The sequence below is a fragment of the Plecotus auritus genome (assembly GCF_963455305.1).
Source record: "Plecotus auritus genome assembly, chromosome: 2".
NCBI lineage: Eukaryota > Metazoa > Chordata > Mammalia > Chiroptera > Vespertilionidae > Plecotus > Plecotus auritus.
In genome coordinates, this window is record NC_137771.1 from 17265163 (window position 1) to 17285354 (window position 20192).

The 20192-nt window shown below is 51.1% G+C and overlaps 1 protein-coding gene across 1 annotated transcript in view; it reads right to left on the bottom strand.

Moving 5' to 3' along the window:
* SLC9A1 (solute carrier family 9 member A1) overlaps nucleotides 1–17631 on the bottom strand; it is a 53942-nt gene extending 36311 nt beyond the window's left edge. Inside the window, exon 1 of the mRNA XM_080656961.1 lies at nucleotides 17150–17631. Within this exon, the coding sequence (XP_080513087.1) occupies nucleotides 17150–17501 (352 nt within the window). The 5' untranslated portion in view covers nucleotides 17502–17631. The remainder of the gene's footprint in view (nucleotides 1–17149) is intronic.
* Between the last annotated feature and the right edge of the window lie 2561 nt (nucleotides 17632–20192).

The following is a 20192-nucleotide window of genomic DNA, read 5'->3' on the forward strand; positions in this document are numbered from 1 at the left end:
AATTCTCGGGGTGGGGTGTGGGGGTGTGGGAAGAGACTGGACAAAAATCATACACCTATGGATGAGGACAGTGGCGGAGGGGTGGGTGGGAACTGGGTAGAGGGGAGCTATGGGGGGAAAAAAGAGGAACAACTGTAATAATCTGAACAATAAAGATTTATTAGTAAAAAAAAAAAAAAAAAAAAGTACGAAGAAGTGGAAAATGGTGTCTCTGAATGGTTTGCCTCCAAACAAGAAAAGTTCTATTGGGACAGTACCCACAAATTACCTGAAAGATGGGGGAAATGTGTAGCTAGCGATGGACATTACTTTGAATAAAGCACTTTTGATGTTTCTCTTGGAAAAAACAAAACAAAAACAAAAACAAAACATGGACGTAAACATTTGTAAATAATGACTGAGGTACACACTTTAAGATCACTTTAATTGGGTATGTTATTTCTCAATCTAACAAACAGAGGGAGAAAAGTTAAAAACAAAAAAACAGGCAGGGAGATTTATCTCCAGAAAAAATGATGTTCACAAGTCAGGTACTCAGCCTAAGAGTGAAGCTGGGATTGAAAGACATGTCTGATGGCCTTAAGCCACCAGGTCCTTGACTCCCACCATCTGGCACTGCACAGGCAGCCTTGCCCCGGGTTCAAATGTAAGACCCACTTGCTCCTCACTGCTAATCAGTGGTCAGTCACCTGCTCATGCTAACTGGAGCCTGGCTCCCCGAGAGCCTCAGCACATTGACAACTGCTGTTTAACTGTTAAGGCCAAACAAGAGCAGAGGCCAGGCCCACAACTAAAGCTTTGGGCCCGCAGGGAACTAGGGTACTAGTGCTCTGTACCAGGAAAGGGTGCCCAGTGCACACCCACTTGCCATAGTAGGCTCTGGCCCACAATGATGGGATTTCAGCTGAAGGATAGCTGAGCAGCAGACCTGGACAGTGCTCCCGCCGCTGGGCCACACTGCCTCACACTTTTCCCATTAGGATCCCAGCCCCTGTTGATTCAGAAAAGCTAGACCCTGCCAGTCAACCTTAACCCTCTTACCCAGCAGGAACCAGGAGTAGAGGAGCTTTGAGGAACTTGGCTCCCCCAGAGCCACCCACTCTCTGCTTCAAATCCCCAGTCTGTGCTGGCCCTCTTCCCTCCCCCTGCAAAGGGAATCACTCCTGCTGCTTGGCATGTGTCCCCCTCTCCTGCTATATCCTCTCCATTCTCCCCCCAACTCCTACACAATCCTTGTCCTAAACCATTTCCTGCCGTTTCCCATCCGGTCAGTTTCTTAGGAAAGATAATTATCCACAGATAGGGAGGTGGAAAATTCCCGGAGCCAGGAACACCAGGAAAAACTTCATCTGGTCCATTCTCCACCTGCCAGGACAGCCTTGTCCTGAACACAGGCCAATCATGGTTATGTCCCCAAAATCTCTGCAGTTCACTTTTCAACTGCATTGAATCAGAGGCTTTCCTGATCCGTCCCAAAGTAGGTTTGGGCCTCGTGGCTACTGCATCTAAATGGCAGAGCCAGAACCAAGAGCCATCTGCCACCAGGGCCCACTCGGCATTGTGCTGCCTCCCTGTCACTTCAGCCTGCTTTGTATACTAGCTGTTTACATGTCTTATCTCCCACACAAAACTGGCAGCACCACAAGGGTGGGAAGCTCCTCCCACACAGCAGTGCTAACACATAGTAGGTGCTTAGAGGCCAGCTGAAGAGAAGGTGGGACACCCGGGGACAGCCACCTCACCCCTGCAGAAGGAAAGGGGACTGTTCAAGAGGGAAATGTGCAGGAAAGAATGACATTTACACCATCACGGACTATGAGCTGGGAGACCTGAACTAACCCCAGCTCTGCCACCGCCCACTGTGGCCTGTGGACACATTTCCCCTTGGGGCTTCCGCTTTCTCCTCTGTGAAATGAGGGGGTTGGGCCAGGCTCCGTCATTGGTGATTGCTCACCAAACAATTCCAATCACTTACGATACCACAGCAATCATTGAACCTCCCCATCCTGCACACCAGGCACTGCATAGCAGCAGGAGCCAGAGCCAGGATTCAGAAGTCCAGGCCTTTTGACTCCACCCCTTTATCTTGTCCACTACACCTCCTGGACTCCTCACTCTGTCTCTAGGATCCCTCCCAACAATAAAATCCGATTCTGATTCTAGGCCAGCCCTTTCCCGGAATGAAAACTCCCCAGGCCACATGGGGCCACAGAATTCAGCCAGAACACGCATATCAGGGTCCTGGCGCTGGGCTGGGCGGTACCACACCTCCCACGTTACAGGTCTGGTGACCGCCTGCCTGCAGATGCTGGGGCTGGGCCAAGGAGGGGGCATGAGTCCAGCAGAGCCTGGCACCCACTCAACCATTGCTTTCCCCACATGCCTTCACCCCTTCCTGCTCTGCTCCTGCTCCCTGCTCACCCCTCCCTGGGAATGGCCCTCTCAGGCCGGAGCTCCTGTCCCACCCTGGCCTGGCCAGAGGTGCCTGTTGGAAGCTTCGCTCTAGATGCTTTCACAGACCCGGGCGAGTAGCTGTGGGCCAGCGACCCACTTTGCTTGGCTCACTGTGGCCAGCACAAACCAGAGCCAACTCTCCACCGCTGACTCGCAGGCTGCTCTGCACTTCCCTCCCCACGTCAGACCACGACATCCTGTTCAAAGCCTCCGATGGCACCACATAGCAGCTAGAATCCAATGCAATGTCTAACCCAGGCCCACACACAGGCCCAATGTGCCCTGGCCCTTGCCTTCCTCTCCACTCTCACACACCTCCCTCTCTACTCTACTCCAGGTTCCTTGAACCCACTCACCCATCGATTGGCTGCCTCCCAGGGGCTCCATAAGTCCCCTGGTCTTTGAAAGGCACCATCTTTCTTGTCATTGCTCAGCTCAAAAGCCATCTCCCTTTGAGGCCTTTGTTTCCATCCAGAGTAGCGCATCTCTCCCATGTTTAGTTTCTTCAGGACATCTATTGCCACCCAACACTGCTGTGTCCACTCTGGCAAGTGAGCCCTTGACATAGGAGTCTCCCTGTCTTGCTCCTGCCTGTGTCCTTAGCACTGAGAATAGTGTCTGACATGGAAGGAGGGTGCGGGGTGCGGGGGGGAGTGCTACACATTAGACTGGGTGGTCAGGCCTCTCTGTGGAGATGGTATTTGATCCAGGGCCTGAATGAGAGAGCTGGTGGTGTACGGGCAGTAGTCTAGGCTGGGGAAAGCAAGTGTGGTGGCCGCCTGGAGGAACAGGCCTGGCAAGGCTCGGTGTGTTTGAGGAACCCAAGAAGGCTGGTGTGAGCTGAGCAGGGGAAAGAGCAGCAGGAAGTGAAGTTGACAGAGGCACAGGCCACACCTCCCTTGGAGTTTACCGCAAGTTCATCAAGAAGCAATGGAAAGGTTTTTAGCAGGGGAGCACCACATTCCAGTTTACATTTCTAAAGGATCCCTGTGGCTGCTCTGCAGAGAGCTGATAACAAGCAGAGGGGAGTGGAGCCAGAAGACACCTGGAGTCACTAGGTCAGAGATGCTCATCACTTAGACGGGGAGAGCAGAAGAGGAAATGAAACAAAGGGGCAAGCATTCCACCCACAGAGCCACGCTTTCCACCAGCCTGAGAAGCCCTGCCAAGTCCATACCCATCTGGCTGGAGTTCTAGGTGCTCCCACCTACCCAATCTTATTCCTCACTGACCCCCAGCCCCGACCCAGGCCTCAGCTGGCCGGGCCTCCTCTCAGGTGCCACTCACACGCACCGCTCAGAGCCTCAGCTGGTACTGTGACCCTCGCCTGATCCACCACCTCCCCTCTTATGAGAGTCTTGTGACCACACCTGCACAGAGGCCTCTGCTCCCTGCTCATTCCAGCCACCTTTCTCCCCTCCCTGAAGTCCTCTGGGCTTTGAGGCAATGACACAGTGATCATCATGCACTTAATGATCCCGTTTTACCTTCCGGAGGTAGCTGCGAGCTGGATAAAGACAGACATCACAACTCATATCCCTCAGGGTTGCCATGACACCTGGACGGTGATGTGCTATGTGGAGCCTTCAGCACAAAGCCAGGCACTCAAACGGTAGCAGTAACTTACCACTGACCTATGACAACACCAAACCCTGCAGCTCACAGCCCCACAGAGCGGCTCAGCTTCTCCTCCCAGCCAAGCAAGTGGGTGAACAATGCATGGGGATGAGGTGGAGGGGGTTTTAGAAGCAAAAGGCCGTGGCTCTGCATTATGCATACCTCTCCATGCCTTTCTCCAGCTCCTCCCTCCGTGTGAGCGGAGCAAACTTCTGCTTAACCTTCAAGCCTCAGCTTAAAGCTCTGGGAAGCCTTCTCTGATTCGCCTCCCACCCTTCACAGCACATCACAAATGCCTGTTTGCATGTTGGCCTCCCCCTTCCCCCAGCCCCCCGCCCCGCCCTGCACCATGAGCCTGAGATTATATTTATTCATCTTTCCACCTTTAGCACAGCTTTATCAGGCATGAATCAGTGTTTGCTGAGTGTGGGTCTCCCCCTCTTCCAAACTCAGATGCCTCAGCTCACAGGTTCACGGTCTCACCGGTCCTGGTGACATTCAGCCTTACCCCAATCAGTGCCCTCTGGCCCTAAAATCATCCTCCGCTTCTAGACTCTACTCTCATCTCCTCTTCCTTTGATGCTACCAGGATAGTGCCACCTCCCAATTCTGAGTGCTTACGATGTGCTTGGGCTTTAAAGGCATCACTTCACTGATTGGGGAAACTGAGGTTCAGATAGAGAGATGCACTTACTAAGTGGCAGAATCTTCTGCCCTTAACACTGGCACATCATAGCTGGGTCTATTTTAAAAACCGTCATCTGTTCTGCAAAAGCGTAGCTTTTATAGCTACATGTCAAGATGTCATACAAAATCGTGCTTTGTTCATTAAATGTTTCAAGTGGCAAGTCTTTCTATTCCAGTTAGGTGGTGAAATGCCTGTTAAGTGGGAGAAATAGTACGGGACCTGGAATGGGAAGCCCTGGGGTGATCCTAGGCAAGTCACCTAACCTCTCTGGGCTGGCTTCTTCATTGATAAAAAAGTGAATAACGGCATCTCCCCAAAAGGTTTCCTGATGCATGCTGGAAAGTGCTCTGCCACCTTAGGGGGGTACTCAATAAAAGGAGAAATACTATTCAGCACAGTACTGGACACACAGCAGGGCATCACTGCTGAGTGATTATTCAGATCCTGAGAAACTCAGGAGTCAGAGAAAACAAAGTATGTCTCTTCCTCCTGGACCCGAAGGGGGCTCCTAAGAGCCACCACTTACTGAGTGTACAGAACGTGCCAAACACTGTACCACGCATCTTACAAGAGCACTCTCCCCAAACCCTCCTGGCATCCCTGCCAGGTGTTACCCCTGTTACAGATGAACAAACTGAGACTCAAAGAGGGAAAGTGACTTCCCCAAAGTCATGGTGCTACGAAGTGACAGAGCTGAGATTTGAAGCGAAGTCTGTTGAGCTGTGCAATCCAAAGGTCCCCAAATAGAAGCTTCTGTTTGTGCCCAAATGCTGTTTCACTCAAGCTTCTCATCGAAATCCGAGTTCACCCATCACCTTCACAAAGCCACTCCCCTTCCTCCCAGGTGAGGTCCTTCTGCCTCCTCTAAACCCTCATAGAATTCCATCTGTACCTCGAATCACAGCCATTTTCTACTGCCTCACTACTCTGTGTCTATATTGCACTTCTCAAACCAGTTCCTGAACTCCTTAGGAGAGAGCCGTTCTCCTGCATCTCTGCTAGCTCCACCAGCCAGGCAGGCCCGGAAGGGTCGGGTGCTTGCTCCCCGCTCTATTAAGCTGTAACTTGAGGCTGGGGCTGTGCTCAGCTAGGGAGCTGCTCCGCCTCACACTGGCACCCTGCCTACCTGGTACAGCATCCAGAGTCCTGTGGGCCCTGGCCCAGGACCCAGGAGATCTCATTCCCTGGTTTGATGGCAAAGATGCTATAAAAAGCACAGCACCGCCCTAACCGGTTTGGCTCAGTGGATAGAGCATCGGTCTGCGGACTCAAGGGTCCCAGGTTCGATTCCGGTCAAGGGCATGTACCTTGGTTGCGGGCACATCCCCAGTAGGGGGTGTGCAGGAGGCAGCTGATCGATGTTTCTCTCTCATCGATGTTTCTGGCTCTCTGTCCCTCTCCCTTCCTCTCTGTGGAAAATCAATAAAATATATTTAAAAAAATAAAAAATAAAAAAATAAAAAGCACAGCACCCAGGCTCAACATTATTTCGTGATGGAATACAAAGATCTGAGGAATTTGATGGGTGAGGGAAGAAGCCTCCAGGCTGGCTCAGAAGTCCCAGGCCTTTCACTTGGTTCTCCTGCAAGGACCTTTGTGGCTGGGCCAAATGGTTTCCCTACCATTAATAGTTCTCTGATAGATACTCCAGCAGGAAGCTGCCCTTCCTTAGCCTTAAAGGGCTCACTAGAGAGTAACTAATGCTTAGATACCAACATCTAGGCCAGAGACCATAGTCCTTCCTCTTGGTCCAGTTCTTACTGCCCAGAGACCCCCGGGGTTAGTCAACAGAACAGAAAAAGCCCTCCCTCTGCCATTGACTTGTGTATGGTTCTGGGTACATCCTCTCTGGGCCTCCACTGGAAAACGAGGAGACTGCATCAAAACATCTCCATTTCCCCTTTGCGTCTTCGGGCCACAGGCTAAAATAAGGTTCTGTCTACCTCTAATATTGCAGAGGCAGAATAATATTCACTTCCAAAAGCAGCGTGAGAGCAGCAAATGGGGGCTTAGTTTTCTCAGAAAACAGTAGAGGCCAATTGGGGCTGCCTAACACGACACCCTCACAGCCTGTCCCTTCAGTGGCAATCCCTTGCTTCTGCTGCCTCAAAGGTAGCTGTTCCCCCTAACAAAACCTCAGAGGTGTGTTCAGGCCCTAGTCACTGTAGGAAAAAGGGCAGCGGCCTGAGTTACCGCTGGGCTCACCACAGAAACCCAGCAAACCAGGGGGCAGAAGGAACCCAGGATCTTCCCTGCCTGAACAGGGGAGGGAGGAGCCTGCTGCAGCTGCTTTGCTCCCCAATCCGGAAGTGTTTCTCTACTTTAGAGTCATTTTCCCTTCTCTTCTCCCAGCAGACAGCTTACTCATTCTGACTAGGTTCATTCCTCTAGCCGAGGAATTCAACAGTTCCCCAGGCAAATTCCACTCATCCCAGGGTTAGTACCACTTTGTCCAAGTAAAGTCCTTTACCCTTCTTCAAATTCCCACGGCACACAAGGCTGAAGCTCTTAACCTTTGGGGAGCCACAGATCCGTCCGAAAATCTGTAGCTACTATGGGTCTTCACCCTCTGATAAAAGCATCCTATCTAATAAAGAAGGAATATGCTAATTGACTGCCCCACCCTCAAAGATGGCAGCGCCCACAGCCAATAAGGAGGGAATATCCTAAATGACTGCCCCGCCCTCAAAGATGGCAGCGCCCACAGCCAGTAAGAAGGGAATATGCTAATTGACTGCCATGCCCTCAAAGATGGCGACGCCCACAGCCAATAAGGAGGGAATATGCTAATTGCTGCCCCACCCTAAAATGGCAGTGCCCACAGCCACAAGATGGTGGTGCCCAGTCCCCTCAGCCCCTCCTGGGTGGCAGGCTGCCTCAGGAGTCCCCCAGTTCCCTCAGCCCCCAAGCCGCCCAGGGCCAGCCCGAGGTGCAGGCAAGCCTCGGATGGTGGCTGCCCAGCCGCCCAGGGCCACCCGAGGCTCAGGTAACCGGGCCGGCCAAGGCTTGCACTGCGGGCAGTGACAGCAGCAGAGGTGTGATGGGAGTGTTGCCTTCCCCCTGATCGCTGGGTTGCCTCCTGCCCGAGGGCTCCCGGACTGTGAGGGGGGCAGGATGGACTGAGGGACCCACCCTCCAGTGCATGAATTTTCATGCACCGGGCTTCTAGTACATACATAAATGTCTGCAGGCTACTTTAGGGGATCCATGCACCCTTCAACTCCATCATGCACTGAGGAAGACTCTTAGGAACCTATATCCTAGAACAGCAGACCCCAGTCCATTCTCCCACCTAAGCCAGAATCCCTTCTAAAAGCCTTCCTGACTGATGTTCCTCTTCTCCACCTGGCCCACTGCTCAACATCACCTCCTTCACAACCAGCCAGTATGGATCAATGGCTGAGTGTCGACCTATGAACCAGGAGGTCAGGGTTTAATTCAGAACACATGCTTGGGTTGCGGGGCTTGATCCCCAGAAGGGGGTGCAGGAGGCAGCCAATCAATGATTCTGTCTCATCACCGATGTTTCTGTCTCTTTTTCCCTCTCCCTTTCTCTCCCTGAAATCAATAAAAATATATATTTTTAAAAAGATCACCTCCTTCAGGAAGCCTTCCCTCATCTCTCCTTCTTTCTGATAACCTCAGCATCCCAGCCTGAGTGACACAATTCCCCACCTGTGCTTTCTCCCTCGTGTGTTATCTTATTTCCCCAGCAAGAGAGTGGGCTCTCTGAGAACCCATTTATTTAATCCCATAACCCAGAGCTGGAGATGGAAATGACCATCATCTTGTACTCGAGGATTCTGTGCTCTGAAGCCAGGGATCATGACGCAGTGACACATCCCCAAAGAATGGGTTGTGTAGATCCCTCTCCAAGGGCCTCACAAGTCTGCCCAGGCCTCCCCAGAGCAGAGGGCCCCCTGGGATGACTGCCTTTCCTGTTGGAAAGTCCCAGAGACAACAGTGGAAATGGACAGATAGGGAAACTGAGGCCCAGGGTGGCAAAATGACTTACCATAGATCAATATGTAAGAAAGAGGCAGGGCTAGGACTAGGACCCAGATCCCCAATTCCCAGCCTAGATGTCTGTCCCTTTACAAATGGCTTTATGAAAATTAAACCTGCCCTCATACTCCCACACTCATATATTCATAGAGAATTTCTGAAAAGATAACAGTGTTAACCTCTGGGGAGTATGACAGTGGGGGTGGTCAGAGAAGTGAGGAGGGGTACTTTTACTTTGTACCTTAATACCCTTCTGTATTTCTGGTGTTTATTTTTGTTTGTTTGGGTTTTTGTTTTTGTGTTTTTTTATTGTTTTTTTTTTTTTTTTTTTTTTTTTTACCATGAACATGTTTTATTTATTCATATTATAAAAATAAAAACAAATCTGCCACAGAAAGGAGATTCTGGCCTCAATCCACTCCCAACACACACATAAAAACAAAGAGAAGCCATAAGTCAACCTGTCCAGGTACAACTATAATGAGGTTGCTTTCTTGTGTGGTTTATGGCCACTAGTCTCAGTAATTCACAGTCACAGTGTGGTTGATGGCTTGAGGAATCTTCCCGGGAAAAGCTTAATTCAATTAGGGCTCTTGGCAGCCCCCTGAGGACGCTCTGGTATCTTGCTTTTACTTACACAAATCAACAGCCGACCAAACAAACCCAGACTTTTCTAGACAGACCCCACCCAGCCGGGAGAGGATGCCCTTGCAAGACCCTCCATTAATTAGAGCCAGCGGCAGGAGGCTGGGAGGGACGGAGACAGGCAGCTACGCACAGAAAGCATCATCTGTCGCTTCCGGAGCTCATTCTGCTCGCTGGCCTGGCCTTCAGTCTGGTGACGAGCCTCTCCAAACTTTGCTCTCCCTCCTCTCTGAGCAGTCAAACCGGTTTCTGTGTGGCCAAATGCTTCATGTGGACCCTGAATCAATCAAGCATTCACTCATTCTTAAATATTTTGGAGCCAGACGCAGAAAGGCTGCGTCCTCAAGGGGCTTACATTCTTGTAGGAATCTGTACTAAGAATAGCTCTCTCTGTCACGCCAGCTTATCTAATTCTCTACCCGTCAAGACTGGCTCAAGTTCCACCTCCTCTGAGAAGCCTTCCCTAACCACCCCTGCCCTTGGGGACTGATTGTTCCTCAGAACATTGCTTCAGCCAGGAATCTGCCCAGCCCTGCACACAGATCAACCACTTTCTCCTAAGCAGACCGGGGGCGCTTAATGAGCAGGGCTGGGGTTTCACTCTTGTTGGTTCCCGACGGGCCACAAGTTAAATGCCTGATGGATATTTCAGCTGACCTGTCTCTTCCACCCCAGCTTAAACAGACGAATTAATTAGCTGCTCCCAGTCTTGGCTGGCCAGCACAAAGACACAGCCTTTAACTTTGTCTGGCACAAGGCAAGTGCTATGTAAGTGTTAGCTGTCTATTATTTTGGTGAGTTTGTGGGCCCTAACACACAGTTGTGATGTCACCTCTCCACCTTCAGTGGCCTGGTCTCAAACAGCCTGAGCACTGTGGAAGGGCCAGTCCAGCCTGAGGGGTAAGTGTCCCCCAAGAGAGCAGGAAGGGGGCCTAGGAAGGAACAGGACTTCTCATTCTGAGCCCCACTTAGAGCTGCTTAAGGAAACATCTTTTCAGGAAAAAGCTTGCTGGGGTAATTTGCGGAACTCCAGATTTTCAGCAAGTCAGTAACAGAACTCAGGGGTCAGGTCTGGCCTAGCAGACCCTGAGAACTGGCCCCTCATGTTGGATGAGCTTTAGGGGCAAGAAAATGAAGTCAGCATGATCCCAGGGAAAGGGAGCAGCCACTGATCCAGGCCCAATCCAAAACTTAGTTCAGTTAAAATTAGATTAGCCCATAAGATTAAAAATACCCACATATAATCATGGGCTGCCTTAAAGTGCCAGCTGATGTTTATCAGCATCTAAAGAGATGGTTTGGCCCAGTGTGGTGTATGCAGACAACCTTGGGGAGACATGTCTGACTCAGACGTTTGCAGGGGGAATGAGTGCTGCAAAATGAGGCCCACACAGGCGATGGATGACTCAGGAATAACCCAGGTCCTGGGTTTGCTGAGTGAGCCTTCTCCCCACCATGGAAGGAAAGGGGTGGGGGTGGAGGGTGATGGGAAAAGGGAGGGAAGAAGGAAGGCCTGCCAGCTGTGTATAGGCTGGCATTCCCAAAGGGAGCCTGGGGCCCCTCAGCTCCAATTCCCAGCTCCTCCTGTATTTCTCAACGCCAGCCACCTCTGAGGACTATTTGCTTCACAGCGGGACTTGGACAGGGTCACAGTCTCCCCCCAAACCCAAGAAATGATCCACAGAGAGCATCCAAGACTTGAAATACTAAAACCTGTCACCCTTCCCTGTTCAAAATGATTTGGGGAATAAAACTTCTGACCTGAAAGGGAGTCGGGGCACCATGATAAAGAAAACATGGGCTCCCAAGTCAGACAGACGGATCTCGGCTTAAACCCCAATGTTTTCTGGCTGTGCAAGTACCCGACACAGCCTCTGAAACAGGAGGTTAATAGGAGCCAGCTAATGTAATGAACAAATACCTACCACAATATTACAAGTTAGGGAACAGGGGCTCCGAGAGGTTGTGCCTTGCCTAAGGCCACTCAGCTAGGCAGCGAAGAGCTACGACCAGACCTCAGGTCTCTTCACCTCCCCACTCCCTCCCATCCAGCATGTTTTCTGTGTGATTTTGTTGTTGTTATTTCTTTGTTTTTAATGATTTCAGAGAGAAGAAGGGAGAGGGAAAAAGGGATAGAAACATCAAAGTTGAGAGAATCATTGATCGGCTGCCTCCTGCACGCCCCCTACTGGGGATCGAGCCCCAAACCTGGGCATGTGCCTTGACTTGGAATCAAACCCTGATCTCCTGGTTCATGGGTCAACGAGCAACCACGGAGCCACACCAGCCGGGCATATTTTCTGTTTTAATTTACTTCTCTGCCTCTCCTTCCCCCTCCTAGAGGACCTAAAACACTCCAAGGGAAAGGAAAAGCCCTCCCTTTCAAAGGTTTGTTGCTCCACAGAGAGAGCTCTGAGTCCAGCCCTCATGCTCCTCCTTCAAGCAATTACAGATGTGTTCAAGGTGTGGTAAGAACGCAGACCTGTGCTGACCTGAACCCTAGGTCACCCCGCTCCTCCAGCCCTTCCCTCCTGCAGGAGAACTGGTGTGCCTCCCTATGACCATTCAGGTTGCCAACATGGATGTGTCTGGTCACTTATTCTCCTCAGAGCCTTTTTGGATCTATGGTTCCCCTTGATCCTCTCAATGAACCAAATGTCAGGAAAGAAGATGGGTACACCAATATCACCTGCTACTCTAACCCACAGGACCTTCATTGAGATGATCAGAATTAAATACCGTATACGCAAATTACAGTACCCACAAGAATGACTACTAAACTCCACCTACTTTTTAGGGATAAAGAAAGCCATGCCACCTGATGCCAACACAGAGCTGTCTCCCAGGGATCTTGCTGAGCCCTGAGGGTGACCAAAAGCAACCCAGCACCCTTTCTGCCCAGGCAGGAGATCACAACAGGTCAGCCACCCCTGCTGGATGAAGAAAACCACCCTTCAACTGAAACCCCTCCTGCCCAAGCAGGGAAGAAGCAGTCAGACTACCGAGAGGGCACCAGCAAAGAGATGGCAAGGTCACTACCAGAGGACAAGGGACAGGCCCAACCTCAGGTGCCCCCATGAGGACTCATAGGGACGGAGAATGGGCCCAAAGCCAGCACAGAGAATGCTTACCGTTTTCTCAGGGCTGGGAGAGCGCTGCCACCATTGACATCTGCCCCGTCCCTAAAGGGAGTCCTACAACTCCCAGGGCAGGTGCAGTGAACTGGGCACCTACCCAGTGCAGGGCCGTGTGCATCTGCCAAAGGGAATGTGAGGGGCAGGAGATGTAACTGCACCCCTCGAGGAGGCTATGCCAAGACTCAAACAGAACATAAATAGCAATTCAGCATCACAGCAGATAACCTCTTTGAGCTGTTTCCTCGTCTGCCACAGAGAGAGCCTTTATCTCATATGATTTTAGTGGGGATTAAATGAGATCACTTTTATACAGTGCCTGACTCGACTCTGTAGATACTCAATAAATGGTTACTCTTATTAAAACACACACACACACACACACACACACACAACACAGAAGAGATGTCACAGGGCAGGCTAGGCCTAATGCCAAAGTTGTGGATAAACAATAAGGGAGATGGGTTCAAGGGGGAGAAGTGAAAGCAACTGCTGTGGGCTGGAGTGGGCTGGGAAGACCGCCCAAAGGGGATGGAGTCTGAACAGGCCCTGAGAGCTGCCATAGCGAGCTGGGCACTGCGCGGGGCATTCCCACATTCAGTCTCTACGTGGGTCCTACTCTAAATGCAGTGGGTGCCTAGAAAGCAGAGATGGCGTGTCACCTCACGGATGAGGCAAGCCAGGTTCAGAGGAACAACGTGCCTGGTCCAGGCTTGCTGACCATGTCTCTCCTTGCCACCGGAGCTGGAGGGGTGCGTGGGGCAGAGCCCAGAGGAAAGGCGTGCCTCGTGGGTGCTAGCTAAATGAACTCCAAGCAAAATGACCAAGTCAGGCCCTCGAACACCAACCCTGGCACTTCTAGAGACGTATGTCCTACCCGAAGACTTCCTCCTAGTCCTCAGTTGACCTCCCCTCCACTGTCCTGCAGTCACTCAGCTATTTTCCCAAAGAGCAAAAGATCACTTCTTTCTTTTTTAGAAAGGTCCCATCCGGGCTTCTTGTAACAGTTTCAAGGTGACCTTTAAGTGGTTCCTCTCTTCTTTTGAGAAGTGGGAGAGGAAAGTTCTAATCTTATTTTTATAGGAAACCAGTTGCTGGCTCTGATATCCACATATGTGAAGTGGGCAATAATGACTCCCATTCTCCTCTACTCACAAACTTGTTCTAAGAGTAAATGTCAGGATACACCTTGCAAAGACCAAAACAAGCTATAAGATGTAAAGGGACAAAGGAAGGCTTTTTTGCCTCTGGTCAGGAGACAACATGAATACCTGCTTTCTGGGCTCCCAGGCCTCTGCCAGGAGTTCCGGGTCAGGGATATGGACAAACAAATGCAGTGGGTGCCAGTGGTGAGCTGGGTTACAGGGAGGCTCTGCCCTGGCACGAGCACTGGACTGGGAGCCAGGTGAACTGGGGACAAAGCAGAATTCATGCAGGGTCCAAATCACAATGTGTGGTGGGCGTGGAGAATGGACCTAACCTAAGGCTTGGGGTCACTCTCCTAGTTCTCGCAGTAGTTGAAACCCCCTCCCGCCATGAGCCCCACCCCACCAAGGGAAAGGCAAGAATGCCTGGCGATTGCAGAGAGAAAAAAGGCCAGAGAAGGGAAGTGACTAGCCCACTCACCCACTGAATCAGTTAGAGAAGCCAGAGCATCTACTCTAAAACTTCAGCTCCAACCCCGCCCCTCCCACATCCATCTCTGTCTACCTAAAGCTCTGCTCAGTGATTAGGGTAGGAATGAGAACTGCACACAGCACTTTCTATTCTTAAAGGAGGGGCCCCTTGCAAGGGAAGCAGCTGCCACAGATGACAGAATGAGGGCTCCAACATAGCTGCTACCCACACTGGGGCACTGAGAGAACAGGCAAGACCCCAACATGAACTCCAAGGTTCTTGGGTAGTGCAGAGGGAGCATGGTCTCAGCCCCCAACCCTACCTCCTAAGTCAGTTGGTGCCATTTCCCTCCCCCTAGGGCCAGCTCCAGGAGACAGCTTAAGGGAAAGGAAAACAAAGTCAGCAGGACACACCCCAAACCCTGACACCCTGTGGCAGCCTAGGGTAGAGAGATTTGTAATCCTCCAGCCTCAAAGGATGTTGTAGGAGGCTGAGGTGGGGATGCCCTTAGGTGATTAAAATACCAACCCGGGCAGTTGCCACTCACTGAGTGCTTCCTGTGGGTACAAAGACAACTTTATGTGTATTAATTTATGTCATCAGCACATCAGTAGCGCTATGGCTAGATAGCATTATTTCCCCATTTTATATAAGAGGAAATTGAGGCACAGAGAAGTAAGTGGAAAAGTGGTGGAGCCCTTATCTAACCTCAATTCTACACTGCAAAGGGAGAAGGAAAACGTGGGCTGCCGCTTTTGTCACTCGAACAGGGACCCTAGAGATCTTTCTCTCTATGTATTTCCTTCTCAGGATGGCCAGATGCTAGGACGCCTCTGTTTTCAGACACAGAAATATGCCCTCCAAAGCCAGAAACACAGACTTTTAGAACTGTGAAGGCCTTCAGAGATCATATCCAACCTCCTCATTTTACAGTAGGACAACTGAGGTCCCAAGGTTGAACGACTTGCCAGGGTAAGTTACCTAAGGCAGTGAAATGGCAGAAATGGTCAGAAGGGGCCACATGGGTCAATTAACAAGTGGAGATGGGTGACTGGTCCAAGGTCACAGAGAGAGGTGGGATGAGAAGCCAAGTTTCCTAACTTCTAGACTAATACCCCTACCATGGCACTATCTCTGTTCTCCTGCTACCCAGGGTCCCTGGCACAGGTTCTGGTGGGGACAAAGCAGGCCAAGTCTGACCCAATTAGAACCAGAAATATCAGGCCTATATGGACAAACTCCTGACCGCCCACAGTAGGATCTTTGTGGTCATGCTGTCATCCCACCAGAAGTCACTGAGACCTGCAATGTGTGTACCAGTCCCCAGTGCCCTAACACAATGGCAGGTGTGGTTGAAAGGAGAGGTGATTGGAGAGAGGAGGGCAATTTATAGACAGTGCTTGTGAGGTCTCTTCCGGGTCTCACACAAGTAAATGACACATCATGGTCACTTCAGTTTCTTACAACAAATTAAAACATAGGTTTCATGACTGGATTGATATGGTCAAATTGAGATTCTTGCCAGTTTCGCAGGTGGGCGAGACCTGCAGAAAAAGGACCCAGCTAGTTCAAGGTCATGTTATTTGTCAGAATCAGTACACATGGCTCCCCTTGCCCAGTCCTTGATTTTTTCCAGGAAACTGGCTGCCATCAGGGTATAGGTGCCCATCGCCCAGGTCCATGAATAGGCCAGGCCCTGCTACTGTCACAGCACTCCTCAGACCAGAACATCCTGCACCAGGAAGCAAGCTCCGTTTGGGATGTGTCAAAACAGAGCGCCTTCCTGCAGCATGTCCCAGAGCCTGCCTCACACCAGCCTGGCATTGCCACTCAGCTCCTGCATGTCCTTGGGAAAGCTGCAAGGCTTCCTGCCAAGAGTCACAAACTCCCCAAACCCAAACCACCAGAGTACCAGGCCCTCATGCCTTCTACAGCTAGCTGGGGCTAAAAAAGCAAAGTCAGGTTTTAAAGTACCCCCCTCCCCCTCCTGCCAGGGACTTCTGGGCTATGCAGGCTCCGGTGAGCTCCATCAATCACCCAGCAGAACAGAGTGCTCAGGCCTAGCAAAGAGACCAACCCTCTGGAAGGGAACAACTTTCTGTTTCCTTTCTCCCAAAAAGAACATTTCAAAGTCTCCTCAGACCAGAACATCCTGAACCCCTCCACCTGTCCTTCTCCCACTTGGTTGAGCAGCAGGACAACGTGACTGGCCAGCTCAGACACCACCCTGAGACATAGCCAGGTGCCAACCTGGAAGCGAGCTGGGGCCAGACCAAGCTTCAACTGCCTCCACTCCCCTCCACCCCCAAAACAAACTACAGAAATTCCAGGGTCCCCTGTCCCATGAACTGTTCAAAGAATAGCATTCCCGGGCCGGAAACTGATTCAGGGGCTCCTCCGCAGCCAGGGCAAGCAAAGCTGATAGGTAATATTTCGGGGATAAAGGAAGGTGAAAATATTGGGATCCCTCATGTTCTACCACACTTCTAGGTCTCCAGCACGAGACTGACCCTCCCTCCTCCTCCCACTATAATCAAACTCCTTAGGCAAAGTAGAAATATACTCCACCCCGGAAAACCCTCCTCCCATGAAGCATTTAATTGCACTGGTTGCTGTTGACAGAGCAGTCTGTGCCACTTGCTGGAAGACACTTCTCTTTGCCTTACACACAGCTGGGTGCCTGGCTCCCCTCAGGGTCTGGTCCAGCCAGAGGAGACTTGCCAGACCTGGTAGTCTTGCTGAAATTCCTCATGTCAGAAGCATCTCATGCTCTAATCCTGTTCTTTCCCATGCACAATTGCTGGTTCTAATCTTGGGAGGCCTCAGCCACAGAGGCCACAGAGCTCAAGCTTGAGAAGGACCAAGATGGCAGGATGGAGGCTGCCTACATTACAGGAGTCCAGACCTTTATTCCTGCCTCAAGTGGTAAGGATGGGGCAAGAAGCTCACCAGTTTGGTGGCAGCGGACGCATCAGAGCAAACTACTTACCTATCTTCATGAGGCAGGCCAGCAGGATCCAGAGGGAGATCTCAAAGGGTGTGCGCACGTGTGGGTAGTCGATATCCAGGACTGGAAAGGGCTTTCGGGCCTTGATGCTACTTTCAGTGATGGAATGGTTAACAAGGTGGCTCTCAGGGGTGAACTCCGGTGGGGCGGTGGTGACATCCCCAATTGAGCGTTCTCGTGGTGGCTCTGAGCCTCGGATGGTGCTGGCAGTAGGACTGAGCTGAAGGCCATGGCTCCTGAGAACAGGTAGTAGCCCCCCCAAGGCTACTACCACGAGCAACGAAGGGAAGGCTCGAGGCAGAGAGGGACCCCAGACGCCAGACCACAGAAGCATCCTACCTCCCTCAGCCCAGTAGGCCTTGACCCTTAGCAAAGTGAGAGTAAGACCTGGGACATAGGTGGTAAGGGGGTCAGCAGGTGGGAAGAGAGACTGGGGCAGTCTCTAGGAAAAGTTCATGTTTTAGAGAGGTCTTTTTTTGTGTGTGGAAGCAGTCCTCTGGGGTGGAGGGAGGCTGGGTTCTCGATCTAGAACTCCAAACTGGGGAAGAGGGACAAGGACCCAGGAAGGACCACAGGAGGAGACCGAAAGGTCTGGACCTCCAGGCCAGGGAAAAGGAGAGTAGGGACTAGACTGCGCCTAGGACAGAGGAAGGGACAGAATAGGTTGCACCCCAGGCAAGGATAAGGAAGAGGGAAGGCTGGGACCTGGGCTGAGAAAGTGACTGAGGAGCGGGGACTATGGGAAGAAGCAGGGAACCTGAGCTAAAGGAAGACAGAAGCGGGTGGGACCCAGTCCAGGAAAAGAAGCGAGGGGGCTGGGAGCCCAGGCTGCGAGGAAGGAGTGAAGCCAGAAAGCCGCCGGGAGCTTCCCCACCCAGAGAAGCGTCGGGGTGCAGGCGCGCCGGGCTGAGATTCCAGGGAAATGGAGGGGGGAGGAAGGCGGAGGCAGACGGCTCGGCGGGAGAGCGCGGCGCGGGCTGGGGGCGGCTCGCGGTGGGCCCCCGGCAACGCGCCCCTCCTTGTGGCCCCGGCGCGGCGCTGCGCTCCGCCCCGGCCCAGCTTCAGCTTCTCGACGTCTAGATCCAGCGCTGATTCCTGCGCCGGGTGCAGCCCCGGCGGCAATGGGCTGATTCCTAGCTGAGCCGGTCACTGCCATTTATAGGCACCAACGAGCATCCAGCGTGAGCGGGCTAGAGGGACCTGTCAGCGTCCGTGCAGCGCAGCGACCCCTTGCCGCCGGCGGAAGGAAGTATTACGTTCTGTAGGAAGAGAAAGGAGAAGCAGTGACGGCAGGGCACACACAAAAAAGTCCTGGATCTATAGAGATTCTATCCAACAGAGATAAAATGCTTTACTATTTACAAAGCGCTTTCACATCCACACCCGCAGACTCATAGGCTTCCCATTAGTCTTGTGAAGGATATATTATTATCTTATGTATTTGGTTACCAAGTGACCTTGAGCAAGTTACTTAACCTCCCTGTCCCACACTTTTTCATCTGTCAAGTAAGCAGTAATGGCAGCAGTACCTATCAGAGGCTTACTGAGATGACCATATGAGATAATCTGTGTAAAGGGTTTAGAATAGAGCACAGCACATAGAACTATTATTATGGTTTCAGTTTTGCACATGAGAAAATGGGTGAAAACGAGTTCCTTAGCTAGTATGTCAATAGTTGTATTAGTTTGCTAGCGCTGCTGTAACAAAATTCCACAAACTAGGTGGCTTAAAAAAACCCCATCAGCAATGGACACAGACAACAGGGGGGTGAGGGCATGAATGGGAGGTGGGGGGTAATGGGGGAATAAGGACACATATGTAATACCTTAATCAATAAAGAAATTTAAAAAAAAAACACCAGAAATTTATTATCTCATATTCTGGAGGCTAGAGGTCTGAAATCAAGGTGTTGGCAGAGTTGGTTCCTTCTGAAGGCTGTGAGGGAACATCTATTCCAGGGGTCCTCAAACTTTTTAAACAGGGCGCCAGTTCACTGTCCCTCAGACCGTTGGAGGGCCGGACTATAGTTTAAAAAAAACAACTATGAACAAATTCCTATGCGCACTGCAGGCCCGGGACGAGTCGGCTGCTAAGCAGGACAGGCAGCGGCACCCGGCGGGCCGGATAAATGTCCTCGGCGGGCCGCATGTGGCCCGCGGGCCGTAGTTTGAGGATGCCTGAAGATTCTATTCCATGCTTCCAGCTTCTGGTGCTTCGCTGACAATCTTTGGTGTTTCCTGACTGTAGCAGCATAACTCCTGTCTTCACATGGCAACCTCCCTATGTCACTGTCTCTGAGTCCAAATCTCCCCTTTTTATAAGGTTACCACCAGTAAGACTGCATTAGGGGTCCATCCTAATGAACTCATCTTAACTTGATTATCTCCAATAACACTATTTCCAAATAAGACCACATTCATAGGTGCTGGTGGTTTGAACTTCAGCATCTTTTGGGAAGATCAATTCAACCCACAGCAGTAGTGGAATTGAGATTTCAATGGAATTGGTAAGATTCAAGAGGTCATCGTCGTACACTGGAATCATTGTAAAGTTTTTAAAAACAACCATTGACTGGCCCAGCGAGCATGCCTCAGTGGTTGAGCATCGACCTATGAACCAAGAGGTTACAGTTAGATTTCTGGTCAGGGCACATGAACTGGTTTCGGGCTTGATCCCCAGTAGGGGGCATGGAGGAAGCAACCGATCAATGATTCCCTTTCATCATTGATGTTTCTATCTCTCTCTCTCTCTCCCTTCCTCTCTGAAATCAATAAAAAAATATTAAAAGAAAAAAAATTAAGAAATTACTGAAATTCCGACCCTATTTTTCAGAAGAGTAAATCAAGGCCAAGAAAATCAAGGTAACTAGCTCCAAAGGCATTCGGTTCAATTTAGCAAATATTTACTGGGCCTCTTGGCAGGGCTTTGTGCTGGGCTCTGGCAACACAGAGATAAGACATGGGAGGAGGGAAGTGGAAGTGATTGGGAGGGGGCACAAAGTGGGCACAATGAGGGCTTCTAGGG